The 19,213-nt window shown below is 38.2% G+C and overlaps 1 protein-coding gene across 3 annotated transcripts in view; it reads right to left on the bottom strand.

Moving 5' to 3' along the window:
* The window catches only part of VPS41 (VPS41 subunit of HOPS complex), a 111,995-nt gene that overhangs the window by 44,082 nt on the left and 48,700 nt on the right, over positions 1–19,213 (bottom strand). For all 3 annotated transcript variants that reach the window (XM_080383239.1, XM_080383238.1, XM_080383240.1), the window contains exons 6-10: positions 18,967–19,029; positions 17,733–17,798; positions 8,245–8,364; positions 5,020–5,166; positions 3,735–3,801 (exon numbers count right to left, since the gene is read on the bottom strand). In XM_080383239.1, coding sequence (XP_080239365.1) covers positions 3,735–3,801; positions 5,020–5,166; positions 8,245–8,364; positions 17,733–17,798; positions 18,967–19,029 — 463 coding nt within the window. The remainder of the gene's footprint in view (positions 1–3,734; positions 3,802–5,019; positions 5,167–8,244; positions 8,365–17,732; positions 17,799–18,966; positions 19,030–19,213) is intronic.

Raw genomic sequence — 19,213 nt, 5'->3', positions numbered from 1 at the left:
GAAAAACTCTTTTTTCCATTACACATTGAACTGAAGAAACTGTTAACTAGCAGGAAAAACACTTAGGATAGTCTTGACTAATTTTATCAAGAAATCTGTAAGTGATTGGTTCGGCTTGTGGCAAAACAGAATGAGCAAAAGTCTAGGTGAAATCCGTTACATAAATGTGTTTGGTTTCTTTTTTTTTTTTTTTTTTGACAATTTCCTTCTTGGAGTGTAGCAGACTTGCTCCAATGAAATGTTTGCATAAATCAGCATATAAAGTTGATGACATTTAGTCACAGTTACTTTCCTGCTCACCACATACACTAATTAAGCTTTAAGTTCTTTCTATACAAAGACAAAAAAGCTGGCATGGTAGATCCCACTATCTCACTTCACAAAGCAAAAAATAAATATTCCCATCATTTTTTTTTCAGATAAAAATATGTGATTCAACTTGCCATGCAGTTGTACAGTATTGTCTCACAAAACATACAGATGTGTTATTACAAGCATATCCACCAAATGTGATTTTTAAACCAGAACTCTACTTTGTGGGGAATATGAGGGAATGCAGAGGAGAGACAAGCTCTCAAGAGGCACTGCTGGCTGGTTAGTACCTGGAATTAAGCTGGGATTCCTCAGATAATATGTGGGCTAAAAGAAATTGAATAGGAAGTCTCTAATAGACTTCAAGTCTTTTACTGACTTGCACTGTTAATCTCCATTTTCCACTGCCATTAACAACCTGAGTAACTGAGGCAGAGATAAAGTACTACTCCACAGAAGTACATAAAATCCTGAGCAACTTGACAAGACCATCGAAGACTAGATGCCCTGTTCTGCTTCGAAAAGGCATTCTATTAACTGCAAAGTGCTAATTAGTTCTTTAGCAATCAGCCTTCTCATGGGCTCCAGTTGAGGAAGGGTTCCCTGTCCAGCATTACAGCTTTTGTACGTGTGTCAGGAGCAAGCACTGAGGTCAAGCGCTCTTTAAGGAGGATCACAACAGCATTTAGTCCATGTTAAGCCTGTAACTCAATTCCAATACTTTCTAATCAATACACGACTTCACAGCGGTAGCTGACAGAGCTAAACTGATAGGATCTGCTCAGCTAACATACATTTAAACCTAAATAGAAACATTTCACCGGAGTTTATCTCCGACACTGAATGAAGACCCAGGGAGGCAACGAACTGAAACATATAACCAGAGACAACGGAAAAGATTACTGAAGGAAAGCACCATTAATATACTGAAAGATGTAAATAAAATGAGCAATGCCATGCAGATCTCAGTGCATGAGACCTGTATAATTCATCTAATTTCTCTTACAGGTAATCTGAGCACGATCTTCTTTAAAGTAAAAACAGCTGGAACAGTTCAGTGGTGTTACTTACCCATATTATGGGCTGTCTGGTTTGGCATCACGGTAGACTGTAAGTATTTCCTGCCTCAGAGGAAGTACAGCTATGTGGCAAGACAATCAGAAGACAAGGAGGACCTCACTGCACAGGATCCCACGTACCTAACTTGCTATGCAGGAAACACTCTGTTTCCTTATTCACTGGGCTGCAAAACCACTGAAGAAACATTAACAATCGACTAATGCCCTCACATTTTACTATGATACTATTGTGGAACTTTGAGGCCCTCAGAAAGGCTCTAGAAGAGCATAAATATGAAACTGCTGAGACATGAGAAAACACTGTATTACCCTAGACTTCGTATGTATTACCCCAATGAGCAGAGAAGCAACTATAAAGTCTCCTGCTCCACTTCTGGTTTTCATTCCAGGTGCAAAACTGTAAAACCAGGTGGCGGGGGATAAAAACCCAACAAAACAACAACAAAAATCCCACACCACTAAACACGACAAAAGTTATACTGTCTTACGGGTTTCATTTCTCGTAAGTGTGTTGCCAAGATGTTACGAGGCAAAATGTCTGAAGGATATTCAGCTACCCTGCCTTGTATAAATTCTTTACATTATGAAAGTGTATCAGCTTATGCATCCACTTAGAATATTAATGGTCTTGTAAATACTATACTATATATATACATAAAAAACCTATACTGGTTGCTGGTCTGCCCAGTAGTAATATCAGACTTTCCAGCTATGCCTTTGAAAAGTAAAGTTGAAATAAAATTGAAATAGATGCTATGGCATGACACACAGCTCTCAAGATCTTTTATGTGACTACATCAAAAGCTATTGTAATTTATATTGAGACTTGAACAAATAATGTCTCTCTCTTTTTCCCTCCCAACCTAATACCCATGTTCCAATGAGTGCTGCTGACAGCATTTGGCAGAGCTTTGACCTGAAACCAGACAGAAAAGTCTCAAGCACATCGTTAACAGGTTAAGTGAGAAAAAATGTCAGTCCTCAAGAACACAGAGAAGATTTTAGGCTAAAAAGTGTAAGATGAAAAAGTTACTTCTGCAAAAATCTCCAACCTTCAGGTCTGCACCTAAACAGTCTAATGAGAGCTTTTTGGGTTTTTTTAAATGAAGTTCCAATAGACATGTAAGACTAGCTCTCTCCACGTAGACACATTACAGTCAAAGTAGAAGTTGCCTCTTCTTGTTCACTTGTCACTATGCAAATAACACCATTTAATTATTTTCTGGAAGCTACTTTTGGGTACAGAAAAGATTATATAAAAGATCCAAGGCTAAAAGTCAAGACTGAACTTCTCCTTGATAAAATTCTCTCAAATACCCTAGAATTCCACAGTTATGTATTCTGTTGGGACTCTGTGATCTTAAACAACAAATAGCTTTCAGGTCTCAGTTAATTGTCAGGCATGCCACCATCTCTCAGTGTCCAGATTTCCTGCAGAGTTTAACAAGTCTCGTAGCTAATTTTCAAAAGCTATTATAAAACAGTTCTTTCCTAAAATCAGAAAGCAGAGTATGCACCTACGCCACGCACCATTCTAATTTGGCATGAGTCAGGATCTTCCTTGAACACTCTTGTCTACAATCTCATGTCATTACAGTCAAGACAAGGTAGCACCAAAGTTTACAAACTGTTGTACACTGCAGTCTTAAGAGGCTCAGAGGGCCTGTTTATCTTCCCCGCACCACCTCTTCAGAGGTATTTCCCTTCCCCAGAAGCTTCTTCTGGGGACAGCTGTGACTTTTCATTTTCATCTCCTCTTCCCCTCCAAACTTCCTTTGAATTCCACTTTACACACTATTTAATACACACATTTTGTCAAGACTTTTCCATGTATTAGCAGTAATAGAATTTATTCACATCACCTAAGCCAGATAAATAAGAAAGCAAAGGGCAACATAAAATCCAGAAGCAAAAATGGCAACAAAAAGAAATTCAAATCAATTTTCTAGCACTGTACCAAAGAGATGTTAAAAAAAGAAGTTATGAGCAGTGTTGTCAATCAAATAAAGCAGCTTCTATTTTCTCCTTGCTACTACACTGATCATCACTTAACAAAGATGAAAAACCAAGTTCTCTGTAGGAATCTGTGTGAAGGGAAAGTTAAGACATCCACTGTTGATTTTAGATGAGCACAGAATTTAAGACTCTTTAAAAATACAAAAAAAAAAAAGCTGAACTATGCAGGCGGACATTATGACAACCTCATCAACTGAAAATGAGGGGACATTTACGTTATGACTAAATGTTGCCTCTGAAGTGTAATAGCTTTTTCAGGCTAGAATGTGAAAACAGACCTTTAAAGTTTATATAATTTTGAAAATGAGCACATTTGTACAATCATACCTATTTCCACATAGCGGTTTGGAAGGTCACGCATTTCACTGGCATGCCGTTCTTTTACTGAGCAAATCTAGGAAACAGAGATCTGGATCATTATGATGACCAAACTGTAATTCCTAAAATGATACTAACTTTACCTCAATAAGAAAAGGAGTTTGTGGGAATTTTTGGGCATGCATTTCTGTATTTTGAAAACCCAGGCTGTAAAACAGTGACAATGCATTGCTGAAGAAGAAAACCAGACAGGAAAGTTGTAGCTGTACTCCGCAGTCTTATAAATATGCTGGCAGAGGAGAAGGAAGATGGACCACATGAGAAACCTGAAAATATTTGTCCACTATGATTTCTTCATAGCAGCATATATGTGGGTTTGGTTTTGCTATCTTCTCATACTTTGTGCCACATTACCTTACAATTTCAGTAAGAATATGCTATTGCAATTCCTGGTAACTGGAGTGAAGTATGTACATATACAGGAATGAAAATACCCAAATGCTGTGAAGCACGCACAATAAAAGGGGGAAGACAGATGCCAAACTTACGACAAACCTCCTCATTTGTAAAACTCTTAAGTTTAATGCTCAAAAAGCTTTTTACACTTCACCTACCTCACTTTACCCTCCCTTTCCATCTACTCCTACTGAGTACTTTTAATTTCCCACTGTGCAGTGAGGTAGCAGTCTGTTATTAGAAAGCAGCTAACAGGCTTGTAACAACCTCATGTCAGGTGCTGGTCTGAGCACATCACAGTCTGCAGTGCACAAGTTGAAAATGCCAGTTCCCTGCTGAAAGCAGTACAAAACCCCAAAAGCCTGTTCCCCCATCCCTCCCCCCTTGTTTCCCCCCCCCCCCCCCCCCCCCCGCCCCGATAGTTGACCAAAATCATGTGGCTGTTTTAACAGTCACAACCTCCTCAGCCTCCAAAACAACCCTCCAAAAATGCCTCATGGTAAGTTGTTTTCCTCAATGCTAATCAAAAGAAATGAATTCAACAGCCCACTAAAAGCTTTCCAAAGAGGAAATCTCTCCGAGGCACAGAGGAGAGAAGTGTCCCTGAGGATTACATTCGCTGCGTGCTCACACACGGAGATCTGTCTGACCGCTGGGTGTCTATCACTCGTCCTCCTCTTCATAAGGGTCAGTCCAATGACATTTCTATGGCAGCAGGAGTTCTGCACACTGCAGTCAAACCAAATTCTATTTTTTTCGATTGTCTTAGCTTTTCAGAAATAATCTCTGTTTGTCTGTGATAACAGCAAGCATTTATTACAAAGACAGGTAATTGCACCTTTACTGAATTTCCCCAGCCAATAATCAGCGTTAAATTATCCTTCCAGCAAAGGCTGCAGGGATACATATCTGGGCGAAGGCTTATGTCATCTCGAGGCACATTGGTAATTCTTTGCTTGGAGATCATGTCAAGTATCTTCACGCCCTGAAAGTTTAAATACAAGAGAACTTTATCCAGTATGACACACTCCTACTCATCATATCCCATACTATTTTGTATGCTAAGGCGGTCATAGCGTTTATGGCATACGTTTCAGGGTAGGGCTGAGTGTGCCAACAGAAAAAGCTGCTGATACAAAGACCCATCTAACCCAGGAGGTGACGGAACAAAGGGACTAGAGTAAATTAGATATATTCAATTCACATGCCAAATGAAAAGATAAAATAAGTGAATGAATGGCAGATTAGCAACTCCAGTCATGAACCAGTTCAGCTTTGTTGGGCTGGTGCTACTACTGGAGAAACAAGAAATCCCAGCTCTTCTACAACAGCTCCTGTAGAGAAGCAGTAATTCCTACCTTGGAAAAAGAAAAGAGGTGAAGTAACAGCTCATTAAGATAAATGAAGCCAATATGTACTTCTCCAGAAACGCATTTCTACTCTTACTTAAAACAGAAAAGCAAGCATATTTAAATGATGCTTGGTTTTGTATGCTGTGATTTTTCACTGCCTCCTCAGGGAATCTCCTAAACTAACAGAACAAAAAGTTTAAAGAAAGGAAGATTAAAGTCATTTGAGAAAGAGGGCAAAAAAAGAGCCATTAATCAGATTTTTCCATGCCATTTAGACAAGGTAAGCTATAACCTTTCCAATAGCAAAATGGAGATTAATTTCATGGTAAGTAATGAGTTGTTCTTAGTGATTTAAAAACAAAAGTCCCCAAAAGAAAACACAGTATTTAGGAGATATTTCTCTTCTGCTCACTGAGCTTAAAGAACAACTCTCATGATCACAGAAAGGGGATGGAAGAGACCTTGAAAGGTCAGTGTCCAGGATGCCATTCCATGTTAGGATTCTTCTAGTGACAACACTGATTTAAAACATTCCCTGGCCTGTTTCTGCTCCCCCCGACTGCGAGTTTCTGTGTCTCCAGCTATACAGATTCAACTGTTCATAAGTCAAAGGGTCGAAACACAGGGGTCACGGTCTATACCAAGTTTGCCTTTTTTTTCACCCCTTCTTTAAATCACAAGGAGCAGTAAGTGGTATAGGGGTGCACCAGGGTTTTTTTTTTCAGTGATCTTTGTCACTGAAGAACTGTGAGCATGGAACACATTTCTATCAGCTTCTCTTTGGTTAATAGCCATCAAGGTTTCAGAAAAAACTTGCATATAGCACCTGCAACATACAGAGCCCAGATCTGTGGGTAACACAAACAAGGAGCTTATGCTTTACATTTTCTAAGCTCATCTGATAAAATTTGCAATCTTGCTTGAACTGCATTTTAATGAAGATGTCTTTTATTAATCTTATCACTTTGTCTTCAAGGATGACTTTCAGATAGAAGTGACCTATATCACACCTTCCATTTTTCTACAAGGCAGTAAACCCTATATGGGATAGACAAGCTTATGTTTAAAATGCCTTTCAAATCAGTAGCCTAGGATTGCATTGTGAACTGGAAGGACTTCCAAAGTCAATTTCCTATCATGAAGGAGCCTAAAACCCATTCAAATGTGAGTTAGACAGACAAATACCTCTAAGGATTTGGTCCTCAGGTGTCTCAGTTTGTAAAACTTACACTCTTGGCTATGGAGGAAGAAGACAGTGCAGAAGTAAACCTGAGCATCTGACAAGTAGAATTAGACCATGGCTGAATAACCTCAAAATATCCAGTGTTTAACAAGCTCACATACAGTGTGCCAAAATAAAATATTAAAAAAGGCACAAGAAAATAAAAACTAGGTAGCCCCACACAGACAGTAAGAAGCAAAACCATAAAAAATTTTCACTGACTCTGAAAGAAAAAAATGGAACACAAAACCTTGCCAGAGGATGGAGAAATTTCTAAAAAGGTAAAGGGGGAAGGGAAAGGCCAATAACCAAATACATTAATCTTTTCGAGGGCAAGTGTCATTTCATTTTTCATTGAAAGATAGGCCCTGACCATGGCTTTTTGTCTCTGACAGATGGCTCTCAACATTTTATTATTATTCTGTGTTCTGATGTGGCACATCATCTCTAGGGATAGCTCTCCTCAACTGTCCTACCCTTTCCCAGCAGATTCACCCAGAATATATATTTTAATTGTATGGCTCTGAAAAGAACAAAACCTTCAAAAAAGATAATGTTATGTCGATCACGCAGTCATTGAAGTTTCAATCCTAATGCACTTATTACAAGGGAGCAAATAAATACAAGTTGACCTCTAACAATTTCATATCAAACTGTTTTTGAAAGGAATAAAGGAACAATGGCTTTAAAATATTTTAACAAATACTTCCTCTTAGGAAGGAAAAACAATACCAGGAAAAAAAGCTAGTGTTTCAGAAGTACTTTCACCACTTTTTTAAAATAAGACTTTGGAATTTAGACATGATACACACTTAAAAACATATCCCTCACTGCTGAGCTTTAAAACACAGACCTTGACCCATCAATTAGATATACAGTGATAGGTGAAATGCAATACTCAGCATGAAAGCAATGGTTTCCTTTAAAATATGAATTACACATAGAGCAAAAAGGGCCTATTTTCTCCAAAGTCTAGCCTTTTCTAATGGCCTACCAAAATGGGAAATTACTACTATCATTTTTTATAACCTGCTACATTAGAAGTGCATATGATAATGTCACCTCAGTACTAATTACAAAACCCAGACAGGTTTGGGGTTTTATTTTGGGGTGGTGCAGGGTGGAGATGTTCTGTTATTTATAAAAATTAGCATTCCTTCCTCAGTCAGTTTCAATAAACTGCACTGGTCAAAACTCTGCCCTACAATAGTATACATTAGTGACCGTGTCCAACAGTAGTATGTAGAGATACTTTTCGTAATTTCTTCAGAAATGGCAATCATACGGAGAACACTGACTAGCCAGCAGGAAACCCCAGAAGAAATGTCTATGAAGAAATAGGAGCTAAACCACTATTCCTTATACTTGTTTCCTCAAATGTACCATTTTAAAATGGAATATTTTGGCAATTATCATCAAAACATTTCAAATATCAATGTAATGCAGCAGTATTTTTGTTCATTTAACAGAGGTGACCAACAATACTTACCATATTATTAGCCCAAGCAATTAAATGTCCTCTCCATTTAACATTTCTTATATTTCCTTCCCCTTCATGTAAAACTGAAGGCTTCCATCTGTTCATCCAGCCCCTCTCATATAACAGCAACTACAAAGAAATGCAACAAGAAGTATTTCTGTGATGCAGTACCATATGCAAACACAGGAAGCATTTTTTTGCTTCATTATCGCTTACTCTCCTTCAAAGGCAATGAAAAATACATGCCTATCACAAATCAACAGCAAATAAAATCAACCATCTTCATATAGTACATATACTTTCAAAATCTTTTACACTAGAGAATTCAAGTTACTTTAATAGTATTATTAATAAGCAGGTCTTCCCTCAAGTTTCTCCAAAGGAATAGAATTATTTCAATTTTGAAGATAAAGAAATTAAGGCATTTGAGAACCTAAAATTACAGCACTAGTGACAACATTTCAGAAGGCTGGTAAAGAAACCACGTCACCTCACACCCATCCACTAATCTCACGATAGGCTCCTTCTTCCCTCCAAAAAACAGGTATTCAAAGAACACTGTCAAAGACCCCAAGCCTGTGACTTTTTGCTTGGCCCCACTTGACCTTCCACAGAGCTCTTAGAGATGCCGCGCGTTAGTCCCACATGTGCAAAGTGCTGCTGACTGTAAAACTTGTGTGATTGGGAATCACAGGTTCTGCAAATGAGGAAGGAATTTTAGCATATCTAAATGCATAAGGAGATGGTATGACATGCTTTGCAACAGCAAAGAAAAACTCAACTACATGCAGACAGTTTGCATAACAGTCCAGCTCTTTTACCAGTTCCTGCATAGTTGTGGGAAGTTATTTAATAAGATTATAACATGGAATCACTTTGAGTGATGCGAAGTGCAGCGCTTGGAGGGATACCCAAGAAGCTGAAGCATCTATTAAGATCATACTCTACGGTACCAGTCCAACCAATTTCTGCATGAGTTCACCCAGGTGCATGCACATGCACAACCTGAACCCAAGCTCACATGAGTGCACAACGACCATTAGGAGGTGTAAAATTGCTACCTGCCAGGACTTTTACCATGCTAAAACTTAAAACAAATACCTATATTACTAATTTTCTATGTAAGATCCAGCTGTACATGCTTTTCTATACAGGGTTTCCCAAACCGCATATTTGCATAAACATGTCAAATGATAAGACACTAGTTGCTTACAGTAACATCTATTAACAAAATAAGGTATTTTTAATGGGAGTTACACATACTGCCTCTCTTTCCTAAAGCCACAAGATGGCACTAAAAGACAAGTATTTTTTCCAAAAGTTTAAAGTTGTCACTACCTAGCATAGTCTCATCAGAAACTTTCGTGTGCACTGCAGACATCAAACTTCCCACTCAAGCATATCTTGCTCCTTTAATCCCACTCAAAATGACTCTGTGTCCTCCACACAGCTTACATAAAGGCCCATCTTTCAGTTGGTCTAGGGTTTTTTTCTTCCACCAATGAAAAAGCTACTCAAGAAAATTCTTACAGAACATGCTATTTTACAGCAACCAAGGCAAGACAGTGAAAGCTGGGGTAATATTTACACTCATAAGGCAGTGCCATACAGAGAGATTTCCATCAGCAGACTGGTAGGTGGATGTGAAACACGGGAGCAGCCCTCACCCCAAACTAATTAGCTCCACTCAGAGGATAAGGATGTCATCAAAAACTACGTGCTGTGCTGATCCAGCCTTAAAAATTACTTTTAGGAGTTCACAAAACTCCTAAGGAAAGGCTCAACGGAAAAAGAACTGTCGTCTGGATTCTTCTTTCAATACCATCCAATAAAGATGGCAGTGAAATACATAGTATTTTCATCTGGACTTACCGGACAAGGGTGCAAAAACTGACATGGATGATGTAAAAGGTTAAAACTGGTTGATGTCAATGATATTACCCGAACTTTGAATATTTTCTGCTTGTGAGTGAATCATGATTTAAGCTTATTTGTTACGTACAAAAGCCAGAGTGAGCTTGGAATGACACTTGGCAGCTGTTTTGTTACTGTTCATGGTTTGTGAACATCATGCTTTTTCATGACTGTCTACCTGAGTAAGAAACCGCAAAGAAAATAAGTGACCTGAGAAAGAACCAGGGAGGAGGAAAGAAAACTTAAAAAAACCCTGCTTCAGTCTATGCTCAACTCTAAGTACATGCTTAATTAAATTCTAAGACGAAGGCAGTAAAGACATCAGTCTGATATTGCCTGTAATAAACACGGAAAGTGAATCTGAATCGCTGCAGCACCCTGAATTCCCTCTTTTGTATCAGTAAGCGCAATAGGGCAATTATCTGCACTTTATTGATGTACATAATGTGATTTATTATTTCTTACAGCAATGACACCTGGAAACTGAGTTACTGAACCCAGAACTTAGCTGAGCATTTTGGAACTGCTATCCACTGAATGCATGCCTCTTAAAATAAGCAGCCTAATCTATTTCTTAGTCTTCCTTTCTGTCTTCACATTGAAATGTTTATCGCACCAGAAAGCCATTTAAAACTTCAAGAGAAAACTAGACACATAACAAAAATCCACCATTTCTGGAAGAGTTCCTCCTACTACCTCCCTCTCTTTTTGGTAGAGGAAAAATATTTTATTTCCCATAAATCCCGTATTTTGGCAGTCAGCATTCACAGTACTTATATTTCAACAGCAGCCACAAAAATCACTTTCTTGCATTTTCTGCAATACAGTTTATATTTTCTCCTTTTTGATTTGCTCTGGTAAATCTTTCCAGTTCTTTGTTAGAATGCAGTAGTGCTTAGAACACACTTCCAGCATCTCTCGCATGTACCGCAACATGGTAATATAGCTAAAATAAAACAAATTGACTTTTGGGGTCCCCACCTACACTCCTTCACAGTACAATCTTCTGATAGTACACAAACTATTTTGCAAGTCTTCTTAACTGCTTATGCTTGTCCACTGGATCATTAAGAAAAATGACACACTGAAACACACGAGACAAGAGGATGGTGCAGGAGTCACTTTGGTTTTAAACACAAGTGGATTTAATTTTCTTGGATTTGTGAATACACCTCTGTCTTTCACTACCAGGAGATTAACCTCCTCCAAAAAGCACTCAAACTCTATTTTAGAGTGCAACTGCTAAAGAGAATAGACTAGTGCTTGGATTTAATGGAGCTTCTCATTCAATTACCATTAACACTAATTACATGTAATCCCAGTCTTTAAACTATGTACAGGAATTCTCAATTCTCTGAACAAAGGAGCCAATGATTACAGCTTCGGTAGTATCAATATGGTGAAGTAATTCAATTGAATTTCATCCCACTTACAAAACACTGAAATTAAAAGATGTCTGTTCTCTCACAGCAAAAAGTTTCAGAGGAAATGCACTCTTACTGAAGCACTACGTACAGCATCATTAATTTGTTTCAACACAGCACCTTTACTGTAATGATCTAGAGGAACTTCACATGCGAAGGTGGCTGAGACTTCCATTTGTAAATGAAGAGCCATCCTTCCCTTTCCTTCCCTATTGCAACACTGTTGGATGAGTTCTAATTTCACAAAATAAAAACTAGGAAAAAACTCCCTGTATTTTCCTTGTCCTGATTTTGTTTGCCTAAATGTGAAGGTGTGCCTACCTATGGCATTTGTTCTGTTTTTTGGCACCTGTGTCACCGACTCTCCCTTCAGCCAAGCAAGATCACAAAACCCTAAAATGCTACTGCCATGGTTACAAGTGATCACTACAGATATTTATTGTTTTCAGCATAAAAACAACATTTACAGCCACAGCCAAGATTAACAGATACCTGAGAGTAACACAGAACAGCATGCCACATGAAGACTTACTGTTTAATCGTGCATCCCAAGGAAAATATATAGCAACAATAAAAAATTATCACTTCTGTTTGGAATAGCGATGGACTGGATGAGCTCAAACGAGGCAGAGAATAATGTAACCCTCAAGTTTTCAACCAAAGATGAGTTTTCAAAATACCATCACAAAATGCTGTTGTGTAAGGAGCTGGGGTGTGGATGGCAGGGAGAGCAAGAGATGCAGTCAAGGGAAATCGAGCAAGGAGGCAGTGGCAGAGAACAGCAGCATTGGGAGGTAAGTGAAGGCAACGGTGAGATATGGAACAGGAGTGGCTACTGTAGCTCATGGAAAAAGAAACTAGAAATTTTGAGATGTTTAATACAAACAAATGCCACAGGACTTGAATTAGGCTATACTTCTAATAACTCAACTGCTAAATTCCTGCTGTTGCCTATTCACAAAGAGCTACAGATTTAACACATTGGAAAGCAAGCCCTGCAGCCTTGCAGGCAGAGACACAAGCTTTCACACATTTCATGTATTTAGATTCTCCTTGCTTGCCACCTCAATTAAAAAAGTTTTCTACACAGCCATTTGCAAAACACACAACTACATATTACACGCACACAAGACTACAATCCACTCTCTCTTTACACAAACCAAATTTGTTTGTTACAGCACAAGCAGAACATTTGGGTTTTCATAATGAAGAAGAAATACACATCCATGTAATAATAAAGAAGAATGTAAGCCAAATAATCTGCTTATTAAGCAAACAGCACATGACTACATATCAAAGTCTCATCTGCTCAATAATGTGGGATACATCTGCGCATTATACATCGTGGCAAGCAAATTGCCGGCCTGTATTAGCGTGGCTTGCTTGCTGCTGCAGTTTGTTTCCTGCTTATGGTAAATTCTCCAATGCATGGACAGAAATTGCCATAGTATTTACTCTTTCTTCACTTAAACCAGACCTCTGAGTATTTACTGACTGACATTTTATAGCTTACAAAGCAATCTGCCTTTCTTGTCTGGTACTCTTCTACCCAATATAATGCCAAACAGCTGACTATCTGCTTTCTAAAAATGGACTGTGCTGCAAACAGCATGCTGACAATTTAATAATTTGTCAAAATAGTCCAACCAGTTATTATGAAGTACATATCATAGGGTTCAGAGGTAAAGGTCATCTACTTACAAAGCAAAGTGCATCTGCTGACACTAAAAAGCAGACAATTAAAAAAAAAATAATATCTGAGACATTCCCTAGGAGACCTGACTTAAACATACAAATTCCACTACCCATAACAGCAGTTGCAGAACCCTAAGAATGCTATTTCTTTTCCTGCTTGTGCATTGTTCGCCATCACTGTCCCTTCTCTGTACATGACATTGCTCCACCTGGAGTGGAAAGGAATTTCGATAGTCTTGTTTGGCATGTCAGGCAGCAGACACCATGGGTCCAGCCCAGGATTCTAACACTGAAATAGTATTTCAGATATTATGAGGTTTTTATAATGAGGAATTTGCCCCAGGTAACACTAAGTTCTCTCTGCTTTTATAACAGACGAAGAAAAAAGTATAATATTTAAGCATGGGCATTGATATGCTCATATGTTAATTCTGGGAGGATAAATGGGACAAACTTGTTCAGACATGTCAGTGTTTGAAAACCAGTTCTTATAGTGTATCTTCTCCAGCAAAAGAAATACAGACCCCATTAAAAATGTTTTTATATCTATTTCCACTATATATATAAAAATACATATTATATAGATGTAGATACAGAGAGATATAAAGATAAGGCTGCTGACAGTCACAGATTTTGTGACTTTTGAAAATAAAAATTTTCATTTTTATCTTGGTACCCTAGTCCTTAAAAAGTTTCTGATTGGATACTCAAAATCAACACATTACACAAAATGCATGTCCTAGGCAAATGAGGAAGCCCAATCCTTTAAGGTACTGAATATCCTACTCCCACACTGGTTTCAGAATTCCTTTGCTTAATTCTGCTGTTGCCCCTACTACCATGCTGGGTAGAGAACCCCCTAAAAGCATTGATAGCATACATTCAGCAGATGACTCAATCACTTCAGGGGATTCACTTTCCTAGGAATTTTACTACAGAAAGTTCTGTGCTTATTGATGTTAATCAAAACATGAAATAGGGAGCCTCACCAATGCCTCCGCCAAGAAAGAAACCTCAAGTTGTCCTGCTCTCCTAAGCTACCTTCCATAAGATGCAGTACCCTGATACCTTGACTTCAGTCTTCTTTGTTAGTTCTGCCTCTTTAAACCTCTGGATATAATGGATACTTGGACTTTGCAATAACATTCATTTAGCTGATGTGTTGGGAAAGACCAGCACTCTAACAGTTAAATAAAGAACACCTTGTTTTCAGCTTTACCACCCTCATTTAGTTGGCTTTTACCCTGTTATTTTTTAAGATTAGACCTTTTTTTTAAAAGGGTAGAAGGTTATGGCCTTCAATAGCACAGTATTTGTCTTTTCCCTTGCTTTGAAGCTCTACTGTCTGCTCTGGACAGAAATGCCCTGTTATTTACAATATATGGTATTATTATTTCATGGTTACCATCATCTGCCAAGTGATCACAATGATGCTGTAGTTAATTGCAAAGATATGAGGGAGGGGAGCAGGGAAGCACCTCTATTTAGTACGGTACCTATTGCTTTTCACTGTGATTGTGTCAACAATTTCCACAGCACCTGCCTTTTTTCTAGACACAGATAACATTCATTCATTAAAAAAAGGGATGAAAAAAAGCTTTTCCAGGCCAAAACAGAAGGCAATATTACCCCAAGCTTAATGAAAGCTCTTTACTTTCAAAAATTAGTGCTTTAGTAAGCAATTTAAATTGGTTAATTATTTCATAATACAATATAGAGAAAACCTGCTCTTAAAAGGACTCTAGTACATGCCTAGTTAAGCAACTCTATAAACATATGCATGATAGAGTTAAGCTTCCAACAACCTAGAATGATTTAAAGCTACCCCAGGGAGCACTGCTCCTAAGTCAGTTTTAGGTACAGCTGAGCTTCTAAGATATGGCAAATCTCAGCATCATGCGACAGTTTTCACCGAAGTTCCAAACATCCACTTCTGTTGGGAATGGAGAACCTGTGCTGTGTGTCCCTGAAGCACTTTTTTCCCCCTCCCTCTCTACATCTTTTTTTTTAAAGAGATTGTTGCTCACCTTGAACATCTGCAGAATGCTCTGTGGTCTGTCTTTAAACTGAAAAGTGCATTTTCTCTACATTTTATATTTTTATGAAGAATTGTATATTTCTCAAAAATTTAAGGGGGTAATAATTAACAGTTACAGTCCCCCATCTTGTTTATTGAGGATCCTACTGGGCAGATATTTGGCTATAAAATTAATAAATTTAAGCAGGTCTTAAAGTGGTTTTTTGAGATGAGACAAACCAGAGCGTTCAAGTAGGGGGCAAGTCCTTAATTCCTGTGTGCATGTGTCGTTTGGCTTCTTTATTTTGTTTCACTGTAAACCAAAATAAGAATGAAATTGAAACAGGAAATCAAGAACATCCTTCTTATACTTCGAAACAACAATGTTCATAATGCAGCTAGAGGGGTTTGAGGAAGTGACACTTCTTTCCGGGTCATTTTACCTGCTCATATCATCTTAACAAACAATTTTTTTAAAAAAATATCAACATTTAAAAAGCTAATATAAATTATGTCACCATCTCCCAGAAAAACAAAAAACAAACCCAGACCCCTCAATCATTTGGATGAAGAGTTCACACACTTCACACCATGTTTTTGAATGCAGCTCAGGCAAGGAGCATAGCACGAGGGCTTCAAGCAAAGGATAAAAGCCAGAGACCTCAGGAGCCACAGGAGGTCCTGCCCACCTCCCCAGAGGAACTCCCCCATCCACACAACCTCCAGACACAGGGAGAGATGCAAGGTCCACAGGCTGAGGTGGTATGCTTCAGCCTGCTTCTCCTTACTTGCAAACCAACTCACCACTGCCTGCTGTCCACATGCACCTCTTTGGCTTTACACTTAAGTGAGAGGTGTAAATAAAAAGCAGGGATTATTTTCAAGGCCTTTTTCTTTTCAGAAAAAAAAAAAAAAGTCTTTGATAAATAAGTAGGTGGAATCTAACTTTCTCAGAGCATTTTGTTGTTGCCTTTACACAAGCACACATGCTTCTTTTAGAGGAAAGGAGAAAAGGGGAAGGGTTTCTACCACAAGGTTAAGAGGTTTTATTTGTTGCTTTTATGTATCAATAAAATCAAATTGCAGGTGTCAAGGGACATTTATTTCAATGCTAAATACCTTATGTTAAGATGTCAATTAAAGTTTTCCTGAAGAGGAAAGTTCCTCAGCAAAAAATGAATGCATTAAGAACGAGTATACCATTCCCCAGAGGATAGAATATAAAACAACCTGTCAAGTAATCAGAGATAACCAAAGAGAATGTGTTAACTCCCTGATGTTTTTTTCTGTTCGGCATCAGGTGAATGCAAGCTCTTTTACCACCTGACGGAGCCCGGTTCTATTAATTCCCTGCTTCTCTCTTTCCATACCCCTTTTATCAGCACTAAAAAGCTTCACAAACTGGTGGCTGACAAAGACATACACTGACTGTGCATTATTTTAGGACAACACTGACTCCAACCAGCCAGCAAAAACTGTCAAGCATACATGCCACTTAAAAAGCAAAACAAAATACAGCTATGCTTTGAAACATATGGGACTGTTAATGAAAGTTAAGTTGTATTCAGCACTGGAAGTCTATATTTCTTACATGCTGTTAAGGGATAGCATGGCATTCGTTTTGATGCATCTGTAAGTGTGGATTGTTCATCCTTAATTCATAAGAGAAGGCAACAGGAAAATTCCATGAATTCAAGAAACTGTTCCAAATCAAACTTCTCGTATTTTGACTGAAAATATGCAATGTGATAAAAGATACTTGTAGGACCTGGAAACAGCTGTAATCCAGAACTGAGAACTGCATCCTACACCAATAAGACACCTAATTGCACATTGAAAATAACTGTTCCAGGTAGAAGACTTTAACTATACCGATACAAGTACTTAAAAAAGTGGGAGCTCTACTTTACCGAGAGCCCCCGAATTCCTTTGAAAACAAACCAACCAACCAACACCATCAAGAAGAGCTGATGCAGATGGGTTTGTTTACTTAAAAAACAAAACAAAAAAACACCCAAACAAACAAACATACATACATATCACCCACAGATAAAGCAAACAAAAAATCCCAAACACCAAGACCAACGTGCACTGTAAAAGATCAGTATTAAGGTCTAACTTCTGCTCCCATTCCAACAAATTAAAATGGAGAATATCTGGCCTAGGAAATGCAAATAACATTTTGTTCAGACTATGTAGACAGAAGTATTTCTACTCTGAAGCTCAACTTGTTGCAACATGCTTTTAACATAAAAAGTGCACGTCCTCTGCCAAATTAGCCTTAATTAAATAAAAAAGTTTTGAAATATAATGCATAAAGAGAAGGAAAAAGCAGAATTCTTTGCTCTAGGTGTTAAAAATCACATAGCCTTCTGAGCTATTTTTAAAAGCTGTTTAAAGACAGCTTAAGTTCATTACACTACTTACTTTTACATTACATTATTTACCTTTTTTCCTCCTGTTACAAACTGCTTGCAGTGGGATCTTAGAAAATGAGGATGAACAGCAACAATCTGGGATTGGGGGAGGGAGAAAGGAAAAAGAAAAAAAAAAAAAAAAAAGAGAGGATTGTGGCATGAATAAGAGTTTACAGAGCACCATATCACTTCCTGGAATAGATAAGCCTTTGTCAAGTATCAAGTATTACAGCTAAGTTCTTTCTCTGAGATAGAGCCTAGTTGTTTTAGACAAACCTTTTTTGTTTTCCCCCTAGAAAAGAAGAAAATTCTCCATATTATATGGCACATGACAAGTCACGCAGTTGACACTGAAGGCCATGTTACACCAAACAACTACATTTTTTTGCACAGCAGGCAGTAGAATTAGGACCATGCAAGCGCAAGGTTACCCTGATTAAGTCTTGTTTGGAGCCTACCTAGAGGGCACATACACCTCAGTCCCATTGTAGGCCAACCTTGTGTAGCAGCATTAATGCACCTTAAACAGCCTCTTTGCCTTATGTGTTATAAGTCAAGCGTGGGAGATCAAGCTGTAAGAGCAGTAAGGCCCTAGAAGGCAAGTGAGTCACATCTGATGTGTGTGAAAACCTAATGACCTCATTCCTTTATTCCGTCCCGAAGTGGAGCTGCAATATGGAAGACCCCAAGCAGCAAAATGTAACCATTTACTCACACCACCTTTCCTCCTGCAAGAAATGTTTCTTGTTAAAAAAAGCTGGATCTTCCCATATGCCTACTGGAAGTGCTTTTTCAAGAGTCATGCAGCCACACGTCTCTCATGCAGAGTATAACTGAAGTTCTCCCTTCAGACAAGGTACATCAGCATCACCACCCCATTGCTTTATCCCGAGACAGGTTTAACAGATATGAATTGGTTGCAAAATATTGACCTCACAGTTAGCAGAACCCTCAGAATCTGTATCAAAGATCTACAAAGAAAGAAATATGTTGAGACAGGTAACAGCTGAACCAGGACATTTTCTCTTTCACTTTGCCTTTTGTATTTGAAAAACTCAATAATACTTCTTACAAAACCAAGATCAGCTTTCCTCCTGCCTAACCAGATCAAAAGCTTTTATATTGAGATAGGTAACTATTTTCTAGTGACTTGAATAACATTACAAGGAAGTGGTATTCCTCTCTCTCATTTAGATTCAATGTGACCTTTCTGTTATTGAAGATGAGAACAACACAATTACTAAAGATTAAAACAAGCACTTACCTTAATAGGACAGTCAAATGTTTCATGAAACTCTTCTGCTGAATACAATCCAAACACCTGCACCTAACGAAGTAAATAAAAAAACCCAAAAAAATTACCTGGTAACCACTTGACAATTAAAGGTGAATGTAAATCACTAACAACTAGAAGACTGATTTGAATGCTAACAGTTGTGTCTTTTTACCTAAAGAAAAAGTAGTCATAATTAACAATTCAGAGTTAATTGAGACATCCGAGACATCTTGAG

This window comes from Falco punctatus, assembly GCF_963210335.1.
Source record: "Falco punctatus genome assembly, chromosome: 4".
Taxonomy (NCBI): Eukaryota; Metazoa; Chordata; class Aves; order Falconiformes; family Falconidae; genus Falco; species Falco punctatus.
This window is presented reverse-complemented; position numbering and strand designations above follow the sequence as displayed.